The 19,090-nt window shown below is 43.2% G+C and overlaps 2 protein-coding genes across 4 annotated transcripts in view; one reads left to right on the top strand and one right to left on the bottom strand.

The window, feature by feature from the left end:
* Positions 1-3,484: 3,484 nt before the first annotated feature.
* On the top strand, positions 3,485-4,583 carry LHFPL7 (LHFPL tetraspan subfamily member 7). The gene is made up of 2 exons (XM_074973084.1): positions 3,485-3,659; positions 4,327-4,583. Exons 1-2 carry the CDS (start codon positions 3,485-3,487, stop codon positions 4,581-4,583), a joined length of 432 nt encoding a protein of 143 aa, XP_074829185.1.
* A 6,627-nt stretch (positions 4,584-11,210) lies between these two features.
* SGSM1 (small G protein signaling modulator 1) overlaps positions 11,211-19,090 on the bottom strand; it is a 79,299-nt gene continuing 71,419 nt past the window's right edge. For all 3 annotated transcript variants that reach the window (XM_074973119.1, XM_074973120.1, XM_074973121.1), the window contains exons 24-25: positions 17,798-17,965; positions 11,211-17,278 (exon numbers count right to left, since the gene is read on the bottom strand). In XM_074973119.1, the coding sequence (XP_074829220.1) occupies positions 17,190-17,278; positions 17,798-17,965 (257 nt within the window). In that variant the 3' untranslated portion in view covers positions 11,211-17,189. The remainder of the gene's footprint in view (positions 17,279-17,797; positions 17,966-19,090) is intronic.

Genomic DNA, 19,090 nt, shown 5'->3' with positions numbered 1-19,090 from the left:
TGAAAAGAGACCACACAAAATGAAGTTATAAAAAGAACAACATGAACTGTAACTGAGTATCAAACACTGTCTATTTCAACTAGGATCTGGTCCTCCCATCTTGTGTCTCTCATGTAGTGTATCAGTGCCCTACAGTGGAGAAATAGGTTAACTGCAGATGCCATAGATCCAAGTACTGCCCTGCCAGTGACTGGGCCAAATACAGATCTGAGTTACACTAGATTCAAAGACCAGATTGGACTACTGTGATCATCTAATTTTCTCTCCTGTATAACAGGCCAGAGAACTTTCCCAAATTAATTCCTAGAACAGATCTTTTAGAAAAACATCCAATCTTGGTTTAAAAGTTGCCAGTGATGGAGAATCCACCATGACCGTTGGTAAATTGTGCCAGTGGTTAATTACCCTCAATATACATGATTCAATGGCTGGCAGTTGAAGTTAGACAAATTCAGACTAGGAATAAGGTGTACATTTTTGTCTGCTAGATCAAAGCACTCATTATCCAGTATTTGTTCCCCATGTAAGTACATATAAATTGTAATCAAGTCATCCCCTAAACTCTTTGTTAAGCTTAAAAAATAAGGTTGCTTGATATCACTATAAGGCAGGTTTTCTAACCCTTTAATCATTCTTGTGGCTCTTCTCTGAACCCTCTCCAATTTATCAACATCCTTCTTGAACTGTGGATACCAGAACTGGACACAGTATTCCAGCAGTGGTCATACCAGTGTTAAATGCAAAGATAAAATAACTGCTCTCCTGCTACTTGACATTTTGAAAGGAAACCATTTTGAAGCACTTGGAGGAGAGGAAGGTGATCAGGAACCGTCAACATGGATACACCAAGGGCAAGTCATGCCTGACCAACCTGATTGCCTTCTGTGATCAGATAACTGGCTCTATGGATATGGGGAAAGCAGTGGACATGATATATCTTGACTTTAGCAAAGCTTTTGATACGGTCTTCCACAGTATTCTTGCCAGCAAGTTAAAAAAGTATAGATTGGATGAATGGACGATAAGGTGGACAGAAAGCTGACTAGATTGTTGGGCTCAATAGGCAGTGATCAATGGCTCAATGTCTAGTTGGCAGCCGGTATCAAATGGAGTGCCCCAGGGGTCAGTCCTGGGGCCAGTTTTGTTCAACATTTTTATTAATAATCTGGATGATGGGATAGATTGCACCCTCAGCAAGTTTGGGGATGACTACTAAGCTGGGGGGAGAGGTAGATATGCTGGAGGGTCAGGATAGGGTCCAGACTGATCTAGACTAATTGGAGGATTGGGCCAAAAGAAATCTGATGAGGTTCTACAAGGACAAGTGCAGAGTCCTACACTTAGGACGGAAGAATCCCATGCACCGCGACAGGCTGGGGACCGACTGGCTAAGCAGCAGTTCTGCAGAAAAGGACCTAGGGAATACAGTGGATGAGAGTCAATCGTGTGCCCTTGTTGCCAAGAAGGCTAACGGCATATTGGGCTGCATTAGTAGAAGCATTGCCAGCAGATCGAGGGAAGTGATTATTCCCCTCTATTCGGCACTAGTGAAGCCACATCTGGAGTATTGCATCCAGTTTTGGGGCCCCCACTACAGAAAGGATGTGGACAAATTGGAGAGAGTCCAGCGGAGGGCAACGAAAATGATCGGGGGCTGGGGCACATGGCTTATGAGGAGAGGCTGAGGGAACTGGTCTTGTTTAGTCAAACACCATAGAGATGTCCATTACAATCGATACTATTATATTTATCAAGCAAACTTGTAGTCTCATCAAAAAAATATATCAGGTTAGTTTGACAAGGTCTGTTTTCCATCAACCCACATTGATTGGCATTCATTATATTACTCTCCATAATTCTTTATTAATCAAGTCCTGTACCAGCCTCTCCATTATCTTTCCTGGGACTGATGTCAGATTGACAAGACTATAATTACCCAGGTCATGTGTTTACTCTTTTTAAATATTAACACAGCATCAGCTGTCTTCCAGCCTTCTGAAACATCCCCAGTGTTCCAAGAATTATTGAACATCAGTATTAATGGTCCAGTGAGCTTTTCAGCCAGCTGTTTGACAGCTTTTGGATGCAAATTATTTGGACCTGTTGATTTTAAAATATCTAACTTTAGTAGTTGCTGTTTAACATCCTCCTGAGATACCAGCTGAGTGGAAAGAGTTATCATATGACATGATGTCATCCAGTTTTTCCCCAAACACAGAGCAGAAATACTTATTGAATACTTTGGTCTTTTCTGCATTATTGATAATTCCACATATCTATCTAGTAATGGACCAATACCATTGTTGGATTCCATTTGTTTCTAATAAACTTTACAAACTCCTTGTCCTTAACTCTGCTGCCAACAGATTTCTCCTTGTATCCCTTAGTTTCTATTATCAATTTTCTACAATTTCTAGCTTCTGATTTAATTCATTACTATCAATTCCCCTTTCTTCCATTTGTATTAGTATATTTTCACTTAGGGCTTATCTACACTACGGTTTTGGATTGCTAAGTATCTCACTGTAAACAAAACAAAACCCCACCTTCTTTGCAGTGAAGGCATAGCAAGGGCCATAACTATACCCTGCACATAGACAAGCTTTGAGTCACTGGTACTATGCCATCTGTGCCTGGCCATTACAGTAAACATGCCCCAAACAAACACATTAAGGAATAATTAACTGGAAGGTTTCTTTTAATTAAGCCACTTTTAGCAATAATGTAGCAGAAAAGCCTGGAGCTTTTGACTTCTGAGGTTCTAACCTCTATACAATTTATTTTTACATAATTTTTTAGAATTTTTGGTTAAATTGTAGACTCCAGGCCAAGAGGGAATTTACTTCCTCTCCCAGTATAAGTTTTGGCACTTGAAAACCTACTACCACCCCACCAAAAGCAAATGTAACTGATGGCACTAACTAACCTTAGCTGGTGACAATGGACACTGTTCCCCATTTGCTTCTCCCAGTTGCACTCTAGCATGTGCATCATCAGAAAGACTTGGAAAGGCCACACTAAAAATCTGGAAATACAGATTTCTGTAGATTCTGCATAGATTAAAAAACTACTGGCCCTCAAGTTTACAAGGACAAATGCAGGCAGCTGGTAATTTACTCCTAGCCTCTGAGCATAGATGTCTTGCTCTCATCTTGTCCTGTTTGTACTATTTGCTGATAGTCTCTCTTTGCTCTGAGTGCCTGCAGCAAGAAGGCAAAGGCACCGCAGCCCCTTTAAGCTACTTCAGCAGACTAAGGGGACTATAAAGGGGGCAGAAATGGCCCCTGAGAAAAACCTTCATTAAGAATTTTTCCCACCTGGCATAGAATGGCCACAACCACCCTACGTCACCGTTCAAGCATTAAGCGGGATACCGGGAGTCGGGAGAGGGTATGTTTGCAGCAGACAGAATTCTGGGTATTGAGGGCTGATGGCCCACAGAGGGCTTGTGCGGCCAGAATGCATGCGAGTGTCAGAATGCACAATGTCACTCATTCCTAAATTAGGTTCACAAGATCTGCAATGGCATCACATCTGGGCAATTTTCTCCCTGGCCTTGGCCTGCATTTCCAACTTCAGTCTGAGATCCCCTGCCTGGTTCAGAAACAAAACCACATCGTCTGGGGTCTTTACCCACTGCTATTGGTCCTCAAAAGCTGGTAAGCAGACGTGCACCATATGCAGGACCCTAGAGGATACCTCTGCTGGAGCGGGTGGGTGAGATTCTGTGGCCTGCCTTGTGCAGGAGGTGCAGGAGGTCAGACTAGATGATTTGGGTCCTTCAGAACAAGGAGACCCATATTTGGTTTCAGATTGCAGCTATATTGCTTTTTGGAGGTTGGATGCTGCTAGCATTTGGAACAGTTCTTACCTTGTCTTGGATTTCTATATCCCAGGGACTTTGCCAGGGGAGGGTCATCTGCAAAACATCTGCAAACAGCTACAGGTATTTACCTTTCAGGAGATGAAGTTCCTTTGGGTCATTACAATTCTAGCCTCATTCATATTGTCTGTCACTCATGCTCCTGAAGGCTCCAATGACACCCACAGGTTAGTGGTGGTGTCCAGCAAACTGAGCCAATGTGGCATCGATAATGATAATGAGAGTTCATGGATACATCTGCCTGTGTGAAATCCATGCTCACTTCTCTCCAAGTCTTCTGTTGCCAAGTCTCCCCTCATCACCCCGCCAAAAAATGAACAAACCACTTTCTGAAGCAGGATCTTCACCCAGTGGTTTCCAACTGCCTGTTATCTGATGTTGGAAGCTCTGTCTTTTTGCACTGGTATAATTGCAGGCTTGCTTGTTTTTCACCCTCCCGCCAGTGATTGGCACAATCTTGGGACTGCTAATTTTTCCATGTAGTTTGGATTCGGCATTCGCTAATGAAATTGGTGGTTATTCCTCCACAGACAATGCTGGGAAACGTAAGCTTGGCTGGGGCTACACCGTGGCTATCCTGGATGTCCTTCTACCATGTTTGCTGCCAGTCATCGGCAGATACAATTTAAATGAGGTCAAGTCAAAAGTCTTTTTCTCTCCTGCTACAGAAAGTAGAATTCTAGTAGTAGAAGATGAATAAAATAATCCTTCAGTGAAACTAGTGTTTTATGATTGACTGCTCCATGGATTTGTACAGATAAACAAAGCCAGGGCGTAGCCTTTTCTTATCCAACATGCACTAGGCCGCAAGTAACCCCCACCTTAATGCTAGCAGAGTGGTGGACCAAATCCTCAGCTGGTGTAAATCTGCATAATTCCATTGAAGTCAATGAGCTACACAGCCAGTAGCTGAGAGCCTGAGCCATTGTTCCCACAGCAGTTAGTAAACTATGTCTCCTCTTTACCAAAGCAGCTGTGTTTCATTCTTACAATGATCAGTTTTCATTGTCTGTGCTGAAAAGGAAGGAATGAACAAGAGGAAGCTCAGGGGTGGCAGCACTGGAGTCCGAGCAGGCACGCTCATAGCACAGAAGTAGCGTAGAACAGCATCGGGTTGAGGCTTGATTAACCAGCACTGGCAGGCAGCATCTGTCCAGTTCCAGATAATGATAGGGTTAGACAGCCAGGGCACCACGGGAGACCAGAATGGGGCAGGGAATGGAGAGAAAGAGGCAGAGCTGTACAGGGTAGGCAGTGGTGTAAAAAGGGAGCAGATGGATCTGGCAGTGAAAAGCAGGGAGGCCTGCTGGGGGTAGGATGGGAAGAGGGATGTCCCTGGCAGGAGAGGGAGTTAAAGAAATAGCAATGGGACCCTGAAAGTGGAGGGGAGAGGCAGATCTCCTCTGACAGACACCTTCAGCAATAGCATCAAGAGGGTTCTTGCTTTTTGTCTCTGTAATTCCAGTTCAGGTTACAAGCAAGAGGGCTGGTTTTCACCCCCCTGTAACTGCCATCCTCCAAAAACTCACCCTGGGATCTAAGAGTCAAGCTGGTCCCATTCCATCTTGTGCCTTATCACCAGCAGTAAAGGGAAATTGGGCCCAATGCTGGTGCAGCTGATGTAGCAAAGGGGCAACTGACTGGGTCGTCGAGAACGGTTCTGCTGAGGAGGCACCACTGTGTTGCTGGGTACACCAGAGCCATGAAGAGCCCTGGATTTGCATGAAACTGAAAATCTCACTCCTTGAGCTACTAGACCCTACCTATGGCACAGACATAAGATATTTAGATCTAGTCAGAATACGTCTCACCATTCCTACCTTATTAAGAGGAAACCACACCTCGGAGGCCATCCCATTTTACAACAGAGTATTACTGAGATACTGATCGGAAACTGGAGAAAACACTGCACAACATGATGTAGGATATCGTTAGCAGCAATCATAATGCTGTAAATACACACTGCACTTTGCAAAAGAGAAAATGTATTCCCTGCTACAAAGAGCTGGAGCTAAGAGGGTTAAAGCATGAAGTGCACTTTCAGAGAGTACCAGACATTGCAGTGATTTTTAGATACACATTAGAGACTTCCTTGTCAATAGTTTAATAAACCTAGACATGCCTCATTGCAGATTAAAAGAGTTTGCACCACTGCTAATTGCAATTTGGATAACACAAGCATGTGTTAGTTTCTCTCACACAGCAACTGTATAAATTCTTTCCAGACTAGGAACAAAATATGTTACAGGAACAACTGGGTAAATCTTCTGAGATTCTCACTTTTGGATTATATCTGTGGAATTATGGTATGGTATAAACAATGAGTTGTTTTGATGACTCATCTCTCCTGATGGTGCAGTAATGAAAAACCCCTTTATCAATTTCTAGATGCCCCCTTAAAATGGTTTGTTTCTGGGGCATCTGCTCTCCCCAACATAAAAACACACAATTAACAAGAGGCACCAGAATAAACATCTCTGAAGATATTACATTCCAGGATTCAGCAGTGAGCTCTATTTTGATTTGATTTCCTCTGACATTCTGAGGCTGTTTATAGGCAGAATGACTGTCATGCATGAATTGTCTGTTAGGGACACCTGTTGCTAGTACAATTTTTAAAGATACTCTGGGCTGCCTCTCTTTGTATTCAGCTTCTTTGAGTTCAGGGATCTGAGTCGGCAAGTAGTTGGATGTTCTGCTCAATAATGTTTGGATTATATTGTTAGCTGGGAGATTTATCTTCCCAGGAAGGCCAGGTGGGAGGTCTGGAGTGGTATGCAAACTGAGTGACACACCAGTCTGCCAACGCCACAAAGGCAGGAGAGGAGGCAGTGAGTAAGAGCTGCTAGGCAAAGAGTGGGTGTTTACTTCTGTCAGGCTGTAACCCACCTTCAGAGCAGCGCTGCTGGTGCTAAGGTGAGGAGAAAGCTGCACGCATGAGTGGGACAGTACCAGCAAGATGCATAAGGCATATGGGTTGCTCCTGTGAAGTGCTGAGTGCCCTCAACTCCTATTAAAGTCAAGGGGAGGTGTGGCCTGACTGTGCAAGATGCTGAAAGCCCCAAGGTCAGAGGTGCTTGCAGGAGACCAGGCCACAAATGATGGCTGCCCACAACAGGACAGAGAGCTTGGCAACACAGACGCGGGGTGAAATGCACAATTTTTTTTAAAGCGTGGAGCATCACAATTTCAATTGGAAGCATTTTAGTAACATGCTCCCCTGCAGAGATTTCTGTATCTAGCTAGCTCTGCAGCCCTCACCATCTGTAACTCTGTTTAGATCTGTGTGTGTGTCTCTCTGCATTCCCATGGATCTGTAGCTCAGATTCCAAGCTTTGGAAAGACACTAAACCTGAGCTGTAATTCCAAAATGCACTGGTATTTAAACATCTATCCTTTTAATCATTCTTTTAGGTGTGTCTATTGTTATCTGAATGTTTATTTTCACATTTTCCAAACAAAACGTTTCCACCCAATATTTTGAACAACTCAGTCGATAGTGTCCCTCTCATACTGCTGCGACACATCAGACATGCCTAAGGGTTTTATAATTCTATCCTAATCCAGGTCATTCACTGTCAAGATGCAAAAGCAGGTGATATGATGTGGTAGTTGAATTCTGCTTCAGCATTAATCAGATGGTATCTTTATCTCCCTAAGCAAGTACATCATACAAGCCTCAGATGGATTGGCAATTGGATGCATTATTCATGCACTGTTCCTGGACAACTAAGAGCTTAAAAAAACCTCTCTTCATTCTCTCCTCTCCTTCCCTTCAACCTGAGCAACAACCCAAAGAGGATTTGACACAGCTGCACCACTAGAGGAATCCTACTTCATCTTCCAAAAGGGTACAAGGGAGAGAGAGAAGAGCCTGGTGATATCCACCACCTTTTCTTGGCTAATCTTTGTGTACAGAGGGCCAGATGCAGAGTCCATTGAAATCCATGGAAAGACTCCCACTGCCATCAATGGTCTGTGACTCAGGTCCAAGTTGAGTGGGTTTCCACCTGCAAAAGCAGTCTTTGGGTGTTTATGAAGGACACAGGGTGAGAATGACAAATATTTTGCATTTTTGCTAACCACTCCTGACTCCCCACAAGAGTGATGATCTTCACTGGCAACATGTAATTGCCTCACCGTGTTCTAGGAGAAGGCACGTCTAAGACTTCTTCTTTTCTATCCCTGCTGCTGAAACAGCTTCTAAACCAGTGCCAAAGCTGGAAAGAAATTGCTGGAGAGAATTAGATTGTGCATGTACCGCACAAGAGACTCAATTATCCAAACCTCCATTTCCAACCAGCTGCCAACATGTTTCCCTCTTCTATTGACTCCTGAACAGCTCAGTATCTTCGGATGGTTGATTAGGATTCAATTGTATGTCGCTTTCCTGACACACTCAAAGAGTTTTTTGAAAGGAAGGAACTCAGTTCAAGCATTGATCTTTGTAAGTGACAAGACCCATCGTGTACATATGACCCATGAAAAGCTTTCTTGTCAATGAGAGTTGTGTCTACAGATTCAGGTTCTGATTCTCCACTGCTTTGATCCTGCATCATCATTTATACCTGTGAACAGTAAGACTACATCCTGTGTGTAAAACATTATTCCGTTTGATAACATTTGCACAGGTGTAACCGATGGCAAAAGGCAGTGAAGAATCTGGCTAAAAGATACAAAACTTTCCACAACCCCTTTCTTAGTGTGTCTAGTCAGTAAAAGCACAGCAATAAACAACAGCCAGGATTTTATTGATTTGAAAATACATTTAACCATAGAGAATATAGTTTTAGTTTGTCTTTTTGAACAACAGTAAGGAACAATTTACAAAGAAAACCAAAAGCATGAGTAAAATATAAAATGGATCTTATACCACAGTGTGAAGTTGAAATATGCCAAGACAGACTTTAGCAGCACTTCTACAAATGTTATAATAAAAGCTACAACGCTCATTAATCTCATATAGAGTGAGTCCCAGAGACCAAAATGGCATCCTATGGGTAAAAGCAGCAATTCGTTGTAGGGCAACATAAGGTTTAACACCAGTTCATACAGTACATTCATAATCCTGTTACATTTAATTCTTTTTCCAATACATCCTTGTGATAAGTTTATCATTAATTTCTCAGATGTATAAGAGGTCTGCCTTCTAAGGTTTCCCACTGTACTTAGCAAAAACTAAGCTCGGTACTATGTGCTTTAGAATTATATAGGTGCCAATCATGGGTCCATAGCGAAAGGCAGAGTTGCATTTTGTACATAAAGCAGGGATGCAATCTCTGTTTATGAAAAATACAGATTATTCTCCCCAGACTCTCAGCACTTACTTAGAGAAGAATGACAGGAGTACTTGTGCTACCTTAGAGACTAACAAATTTATTAGAGCATAAGCTTTCGTGGGCTACAGCCCACTTCATCGGATGCAGCTTATGCTCTAATAAATTTGTTAGTCTCTAAGGTGCCACAAGTCCTCCTGTTCTTTTTGCGGATACAGACTAACACAGCTGCTACTCTGAAACCTTAGAGAAGAATGAATTTTCTGAGAATTTACAAGTAAATCTGTTAATTAATTTTAGGAGTAAATTAATTTGGTAAGAATGAGTCCCAAAAAATTTAGTATCCAGTGTCAGACCTTTTTATTTTACCTCAATTATCTTAGTAAGGAAACAACACAGCCTCTTCAAATTTCTCATACAGTTAGAGCTCACTGAGAACTTGTTCACAGACTAACATTTGAAGATTTTTATTTATTTTTCAGATAAATGGTCATTTTTAACTATTGCTGAAAGTCCCTCCCTCTGCAGGAGCTGGAGATAAAGTTTTATTACAGAGAATTCCATGAAAAATTGCCCTCTTTTGCAATGGCTGTTACCCCCTATTGTTCTTAATGGGAGACAGTTCACATGCTGCCCTTAGCAAAGATGTCCACTGCCTCCATTCAGCAAGCTCCTCATGGCAGAGAGAGGACCACTGTCTGTACTCTGAGGGCACCGTGGCTTCATGGTTATTGAAAACAATGGGAGGTGATGGCCATTTTGAAAGCAGTCAATTTGAGCTTTTCTAAATAATTTTATGTGCAAGCCTCTGCTGAAGGAGACACTTTCAGTTATGAAAAGTAACAGGAAAAAATGACCATTAATCCTAATTATTTCATTCCCAAACCAATCCATTGCACTAGATCCGCCCAACAGAAAAGGCACGTGGGTGGGGAACCAGGGTGAAAGACGGAGGGCAGGAGGTAGACAGAAGCTGGGGTATAAACGCGGGTTACTTCGGGCTGATCTGTCAATGCACAACAGTTGTAAATGCAGCTTAACTAGCCAGTTACTTAGTGCTGCTCCCAAGCCCCATAATGCAGCTAGAACCTACTGGGAAGGCTGGCCCTAAAAGTAAAAACACCCCCCTTAAGCCTGATACTTCATATCTTGAAGTCATTAGCAATATCACACTACAACATTCGCTTTGGGCTTCTCCGTCAGTGTCCATGTAGGAATTTTTAGTATTTTTTTAACGGAAACGCTTGACAAAAACTAGAGAACGTACATCACTCATTTAGGGTAAAATACATTACAAGGATGGTGTAACTATTCAAAACACAAGCATTATAACCCAGGAAATTCAGAGTTAAGGTTAAGCTTAAACTTAAAAGAAATCCAAATATGTTGAACCATAGAAATGCATGTTAAGGCACACAAACAACCCTAACTCTGTCCCTAGTGGACCTCCCCCCGCCCCTCCAAAAAAAAAAAAAAAGCTCATGTGTCTTTAAAAATCAGTTTAATCTAATCTGGGACTGAAAAACTCAAAAACGTTTTAATCATTAATGTATGTTTCTTGCATGGTGTAACTACAGGAGAGAGTTAAGGTGGTTTGGGTACCCTAAGTAGGAAGACAGAGGCAAGATTCAAAGGGATGTAATGGAAGGTATCTGGGAGAGGTCCAATATTATACAGGAAAACACCATCTTTATCTACTGCAGAGTTTGAATTATTAGCTCTAGCAATAATTACCAAATCTCTATATTGCTAGAAAATGTGCACTTCATAAATAACAAATTGTGCTCTTTCAGTATCTACATGTACTCAAGAAATATGGGAACCATTACTAGAACTGCTGGTATTAGCTAAAATTCCAAAGCAGATAGATTAAAACCACAAGGATGCCATTTCTTCAGTACATTTGTCAAATGTAAAAAAAATCTCTCCCCTTTATCGCACTGATGATATTGGTTCAGAGACTCTCACTGGCTGAACAGGGAAGCTACAATATGGGGAAAACAGAGCAGCAACTCACACTGCATATTTTCAAGTCACTTACCATTTTCTTAAAAAAAAAAAAAAATTATTTCATGTGTGACAAGGGTCGTGGAACAAGGGCTCTGTATTCTTTATAGACTAGCAGTAAAGTAGCTCCCAACTCAGTGAAATCAGTTGATTGACAGAGCAAGTGGGGACAGAAAAGGAAATCAAGTGTTTCTGGAGCAAGAATGACATATGACAGTTATAAAAAAACAGTCAACAAAGTAGGAAAGTAAAGCAGGAGTGAAATTCACCCCTGGCCGAGGCCCACAAAGGCCTACGTACCTCTGAAGTGGGACTTAAGTGGCTTGTGCCTGTCCTCTGCTGAGGTGAATTTTACCCAAACAGAAGAGCTAAAATTATGCTACATTACAGCATCAGGAACAACTGCTTCCCTTGAGGTGGCTTTTAAACCACCAGTAAAAGTTACCATTAACAGCTGTACTTCTATTGCCAGCTTTAGCTACAGCAAAACCAAAATTCTGTATGTTAAGAGGCTGCTAAAAACTGACAGGCTGCCTAAGAGTAACATTCTGCAGCATCGCAGCCTTCAGTGCAATCTTGGTCTTGGGAAGAAAAGTCAATCTATATGAGAAGTGTTTACAGAAAGGCCTTCCAGAGTCTCAACACAGGAAAAAAGAAAAACCTCTTCTAAAAAAAAACACATTCAGGAACAAAGACCACTTCTAAAATGTTTACTTTAGTAACGCTGAAAAAGATGGATATCAAGAGTCGTTTGGTGGGTCACATCTGCAGAAAGCTCAAATGCAGGCAAAGAATCCATTAACAACCCCCTCAGGAAAGGATCAGGGTTGGAATTTGTTTTGGACATTAAGTAGAATGTATACAAAGCAAGCTGATCTGAGAGCTAAGTAGTTCTAATTAAAGTATATAGAGTGAAAAAACCTCCCCTCTCTGCAGAGGGTGCTCACATGGGCCTTTAGAGGAGCAAATTGCATCTATATGGACTTGCCGGAAAGAAAGTATTCATCTGGCTCATCTAGTTTGCCCCATATCAGAATAATTATCTAACGCATTTTCCTGCCAAAGGCTCTATCCTAGTGTCAAAAGGCAATTTGTCTGCCTGCACAATTTGTAGCTTTCCGTGGAAGGGAAGGGAAGGGAAACACATAAGTGATATGGCTCTGTTCTCCCCTCAGAAAACCCAGGGTAATACTTACGTTTTAGGGCCTCTAGGACACAGGTGTGCACTCAGGCAGAAAGGAAAGGATTGAGGAGAAGGAAAAAGAGGTGCAACAGCTAGATAAGCAAGATCCTACTCTTGTAACTCTGGGCAGCTTTATACCGACCCTGAGCCCTAGACTTTTAGTATGAGAGTATGTGCTTATTTTCCACTGGCCTCACGTCTTTTATCCTATTATGTACATAAGCAAACTCTTTCCCAATGGCCACCCTCCTAATTCACTCTGTTTAAATCACCAAAAGGAAACCACTCATTGTGTGAATTAGACGTCACATACACAAGGTTTGTGGAGCGCTAATCAATTTCAATCGGCATTGACGTATTATGCATGGATCACAACACAAATTACAATACAAGTCTGATTTAAACGGTGGCCTCCACTTACCTGCACACACAGTTTATGCACGGTCACTCATGCACACAGAGCATGCTAGTGGATATACACATTGGCACAAAAATTGCATGCATACAAGTGGATTCTAAGGGTAGGTCTACACTGCAATTGGAGAGGTCATTGCAGCACACGCAGTCATAGCTGAGCAAGCTTGAATCGAGCTTCTGGCTTGGGTACGAAGAGCACCAAAACTGCAGTAGCATAGCCTAGCTGCCCAAGTACAAGTATGCACTCAGGCAGCTAGCCCGCCCGGCATGGCTTGACTGCTACTGGCACCCGAGCTAGCGAGATTAAAGCTATATCGGATACATCTTCACATACGGCAGTCACCACTTGGATTGCAGTGTGGATATACCAACTTAACGCCCCGGACACGCCAGGCCCTGTGTGCATTAGCTGGAAGTCATGTGAGGTCAGTTCCCATTCATTACAATAGAACCCCTATTTAACAACTAATTAAGGACTGAGGAGTTCAGAAAATGGAACATCTCAAATTGACAGTGGTACGGTGCAGGATGATACTCTGTCACATTCTTCTTCTCCTCCAAAGTGATTTCCAATGCACTAAGCCATGAGAATGTGAAGTGATGTCTACTCGTTTTTCAGCAATGCCACTTTCATTATGTGGTTCCCCCGCCCCGGTCAGGAAAAATGGGTTGTATAACTGGCTGTTTGTAAGATTGGTGATCACAAAAATCACCGTTCTAAAGTATTTAAACCACTGATGGATGGATGGGGACATCATACAGTCACGTTATTCTAATTCACGTTTTGGAATCCATTTGCTCACAGTTTTTTATTTCAGACAGACAAGCAAATGCCCCTTCCCCCCTTACTGCTCTCTGAGTGTTCTGTTGGAACCATCTCAGTTTCCAGGGGCTCTAATGTCTCTATGAAATCCAAACTATCCCACAGTTTTTCACGGCCTTTGTGACTCCAAGAACACAGTCTATGGACACACATGCAGAGCTGAGTTGGGACCACACATGGCCAAAAGCTATGGAAATTTGCCATGATTACAGTACATCTTGACTTTCTGATATGCACTGTTTATAAACCCCACCAATCAGCCAACCTGCCTGCGGCTGTGCATGTGAATTAACAACCTGGCAAGATATCTGAACAAGAAATGCATTCAAAGAGCAACACACTCAAGATAAGACATCCCCCTGACCAATTTCTGCTCTGAGATTCGCATGCACAACTCCCACTGGAATATCTAAGAGCAGAATTTGTTCCACTGACTTTAACGTACGCTGGCAGCTCCCATTTGAATGTTACATTTGGTGCATTGACTGCAATGGAGTTACTCTGGATTTACATTCAATTGAGAGTAGAATGTATCCCTAACGCTTTCTCTATGGACACTTCATTATTTTTCTGGAGAGTACCCTGGGATCAGTTTAACGTTCATACTCTTGGAGCAAAATGGATGCAGTGTTGCTTTAACTGCAGCCTAATATATTAAATTTGGGGGGGGGAATCTAATTTGCTGCAATAGAACACATTAGGCCCCTGATCCTGCAACCACGTCTACCCAGGCTGACCCCAGTGCCTGTGCAGAGCCCCACAGAAATGAGTGGGGTGAAAGGGGCCACATGTGGCGATTCCACTGAGGGATCAGGGATAAAGTTGTTACCCCTGTTTCTGTTCCACAATTTTTGATTCGAACTAAACCAAGCAAAGCTGAGGTAAAACGGTTTCTTAACCTGCATTGAGCTTTTTGTTGCTGGAACAGAACAATTTTCGCAGTACAAGGAAAGTGACAGATTGGCACATCATTGAGTAGGTGCTACAGAGAACCACGCAGTTCTTAGAAGCAAAGATTTTTTTTTTCCCCTCAAAAAAATAATACCCCACTTAAATCACATTTTTTCTCGATACTGTATATATAGACACAATTTTCTGGTAAACATGTACAAGATATGTTTGCAACATTGAAAAGATATATCTCCATTTGCATAAAGATTCACACTCACTGAATTCAGTACACAAGGACACACAGTAATGTACAGTCAATAGAATAAATAAATACTTTTTTTTGTTAGAAATTATTCAAAAACACTGCTATTGATGGGTCCGAAGACACACTCAGATAATACAGATAGCAGATATTGTGCAGGATTCTCAGCTATCCGTTTAAAAAAAAAAAAAGCCTGAAAGCTAGTGTCAGAGTTGTTGCTTGATAAAATATGACTACTTATGCCTATCTAATGGTTATTATTCCTTAGTTTTGCTATGTGAAGGTGTTACTTTGATCCCTTCCACTTTAGAACAAGGTTACTCAGATTATTTATCCATTCTAACATCTGAAAAGCTACAAGGTCTAGAATCAGGAACAGGTCACCAGTGTAGGCGTGAGATTTGCTCTCTGCTTTAGGAAAAGATGACAGATTCATAGTTGAACCTGAAGGTTTAAAGCCCAACTTCTTCGGTTTCCATGCAGACTATTTCAGATGCTAGTGTGGACTGTTTTCTCCAGTAAATTAAGCTCTTTTTGGAGTTTAATACAGCAGATTGGCTCTAACCTGGGCAGAAAATTGCTTCAAAGGGTTTCCTACCTCATGTGGATAAAGTACAAATAGCCTGCAAAATAAAAAAATTAGAGAAGACAGATTTCCTCTGCTTTCACCTAGCACTGTATTCATTTCCAGCAAAAGGGTTCAGCAGGCCCTGCCCTTCCCTGGTTTGCAGTTACAGACTCTGCATCCCAATAGTACCCAGGGATGAGCTGATTTGTTCACATACTGCAGACTGGCTCACTGTACTCTGCAACTGATTTCTGGAGCATGCACTATTTTCTTCTGCATTTCTTCTGCAAGCAACGTCTGAGACACACCACACACAAATACAAAATACATCAGTACAAACGAGGGTTCTGCAGGAGGGGAACAGAGGGGTCCCTTTCCCCTTCTGGTGAACACCACTCCCTCAGCGCAGAGGGCTCTGGCTTAGCCCTGCTGGGAGAGCTGAGTGGAGGAAGAGAAAACACATTTATCACACATTTCATGGCTGGCAAACAGATTTTTGCAGCACAATTTGAGAGAAAGTACCCTTGAAAGAGCTACAGCAAAGCATTTTCCCAGCTGCCAGGAGCAACCATGGACTGGTTTAGCCATGACAATGACCTTCCTGGGAAGGTGGGAACTAACCCACTAACACAACCCACTTCTCTCCTTTTCCGCGTCTACTTTTTTTTAACCTGAGTTGAAAAATAAACCCAAACTCTTGGCTGCACTAACCTCACCAATTACCCTGCAGCTCAGCTTTCCTGCTGCTCTGATGCAGGCCAAGGGGCTGCACGCCACAGCGCCCGTGGGGCACAATGCTAGTGCCACTGCAGGGAAGCTGCCTTGGAATTGCACCACTCTGGGTACCCAGAGCAGAGAATGCTAAGCATGGTCTATTTTCCTCCACATGGGCCTGACCCAAAGCCCACTGATGTCCGACTGGAGTCTCTCCATTGACTTCACTGGGCTAAGGATCAGGCTCCATAAACACAAGAGACTCCTCTGGGCACTACACTCTGAATTTTCAAAAGCGCTCAGGGCCGGATTTTTCAAGTGCTCAGGACCCACAATTGGAACCAGACTTTCCAGCAGAGCTCAGCTCCTAGATTGGCACCGAAATACATGGCATCCTGAGCTCTTTTGGAAACTGAGCCGGAGTTAGAACTCCACACGCTCTGATCCTGGGGTGAGGAGCAAACTGCAAAGCCTAGGGAATGGGAGGAGAACAGAGCCCCAAACAAGAAAGAGGGTATATCGTAGGAGGAACTTGCCTGATCAGAGTCTGTCTGCTGAAGGCACAGCCTCACGCTCCTCCCACAGAGCCGAATGCTGAGAACACCCTCGTTTTCACTAGCTTGAGAGGGGCGCTGCCTGGCTCTCTTGTCACATGGGGAAGCTGCTTCTTGGGAAGGGTTTTGTTCCCCTGAAGTATATGCTGCAAATTCAAAGGCAGACCCAAGGGACAGCAGCAGCACCGTCTGCCTGTAGCCCATCCCCCTTGGGAAAGCTTTGTCTGGAAAGTGCTCTTGCTAAAGATAGGGACCATAACTGCAATCATACCACCAAAGCAAAGCAAAGCAAGGCAACGTCTGCCCAGGATTTGCTTCCCAAGTAGAAATGTTTGAAACAGAAAAGAAGATGCCGATTTACAGCTCTTTGGTCAATCACTGAAAATGAATGCGGGGCTGAAGAACTAAACCAGGGGACCCTTCCCCTCATGTTGAAGCTCAACAGCATGAGAGCAGAGATAAGGGTACTTTCATCTTAGAGAGCAGCATGTGTCAAACTACCAAGGTTGTGTCGTCACCGGTGTGGCACTTCAAGAAAAAGGAAACGGGGCAGGAAGTGTTGGCTGGGAGTCTGCGACGTCTCGCCAAACACCCCACCCTTCCCAGGCCCTTCATTTATTCTCAATCAGCGTCTGGACTTTGTACACAAGATCCCGGGCCAGCTTCAGGAGCTGTTTGGTGTTGTGCCGCTCAGCCATTTCTGGAATATGGAAGGAAAAGGAATAAACAAACGATGGCCAAATAGCTCCCCGTCCTGAGAAAGCGGAGAGCCTGTCAAAGGTTTGCATCTCTCTACCCATGCCACGTTTTAGGAGTTCAAGCTATTCAAAGCAGTTGTGGGGCCCTGATCATGGCTGTGTCCAGAAGCACCATATTTATTATTTATGAGAATCATTATTAGCTAAAGAATCGCTGGGGGACTGTTCTCTACAGCAAAGAGTAACCGTATAACAAGTGGAGAAACTGAGGCCCGGAGCAGCGAAGCAACTGCCCTCAGGCCACAGAGGAAAAACAGAGTTTGGATTAGAACCGACAAGTTGCTGGCTTGCAGCCGTCTGCTCAGGACATCAGCCTCGCAGTCTCTCATAAGCAATCTTGCCCCATTCTGTGTCAATAAACACTAGTTATTAGTATAGACTAACCTGCCCTAACCACAGAGACTTGCTGACAAAGACAGAGTACCTGCCATAGATCCAGCCCAACAAAACTCAGGACATACCATTGAAGAACTTGATGATATCTGTAAAATCCATGTTATTTTCCAAAATGATGTCCCGGTACATTTCCACCAAGGCCAGGGCTATGAAGAGGACATAGTATGAAGAGGAGACGCGTGCAGCTGCCCAGATTGTCTCCCAGACAGAGAAAACATCATCATACACCAGCTCTGTAAAAGAGAACAACAATGGCTAAGCCAGGGCGTCATTCAGGATGGCGTCAGGACCTGGAATCGGTCTACGGAGAATGCCTAGCGACAATGGAGGGTCCCTTCTTTGGAAGATTACAGAACTATTTTTACAGACTGATGGTTTTTTTACAGACTGATGGTTATTTTATATGGAAAGTTGTTTTTATAGATGGAAGATAATCAGGCTCCTGCCAGGATGTAAGGACCTAAGTGTGGCCTGACTCTTATCTCACATCAGTGTAAACCAGGAGTAACTTCACAAGCCACTGGAGTTATATGGGTGGACGTGACGGAACAGTCAGTTCCAGTGCAAAGGGTGGTCTTGATTTAGTGGAGAAATGCAGAAGAAGCACTGACATTGGGATTTAGCATCCAGCCAAATTCAAATTACAAATAAGGCACAATTTTTTTAACATTGCGGGTGATTAACCGCTGTAAAACTCCCAAGGGAAGTGGATGGTTCTCCATCTCTGGATGTCTTCTAATCCAGACTGGCTGCCTTTCTGGAAGATGCTTTTGCCAAACACAAGTTATTGGGCTCAGTACAGAGGGTAACTGGTGAAATTCACTGCCCTGTGTTATCCAGGAGGTCAGACTAGATGATCTAATGGTCCCATCTGGCCTTAAAGCATGTGACTATAAAACATGACACTTCCCCATGCCCAGATATTCGTTACCCACGTCATAGACTCTATGTCTAATACAAATTATTTTCCCAGCATACTAACATTGCTGCTCAAATATTAAAATACCATGAAGTAGAATTTTGTGAATGAATTACTGATAAATAAGGGATGACTCCACCACAGCTATCAACAAGCTTAGTGTTAGCTCTGCTCACAGAGCTCGCTCCCCACCAATCTGGCATTCCAAACCTACAGCCTGCCTACACAGGAACATCCCCCGACGCTGGCTTTTGCTGTAGCTTTGTGTAACTACCTATGGGGACTAGGATGAAGCCAGTTTATGGTCTCTTCCACGTGTGGGCAAAGGTCTCCGAGGGGCGAGAGGAGAGGCCATTAGACGAGTATGTCACAAAGCCCCACAGCTGAAACTTGTTTTTAAAAGAGAAGAGTCGGCTGTTGGCCCCTTAGGCTGTAAAAG

The sequence above is a fragment of the Natator depressus genome, chromosome 15, assembly GCF_965152275.1.
Source record: "Natator depressus isolate rNatDep1 chromosome 15, rNatDep2.hap1, whole genome shotgun sequence".
In the NCBI taxonomy this organism is placed as follows: Eukaryota; Metazoa; Chordata; order Testudines; family Cheloniidae; genus Natator; species Natator depressus.
Note: the sequence above shows the minus strand (reverse complement) of the source record. Positions and strands in the feature narration are given on the sequence as shown.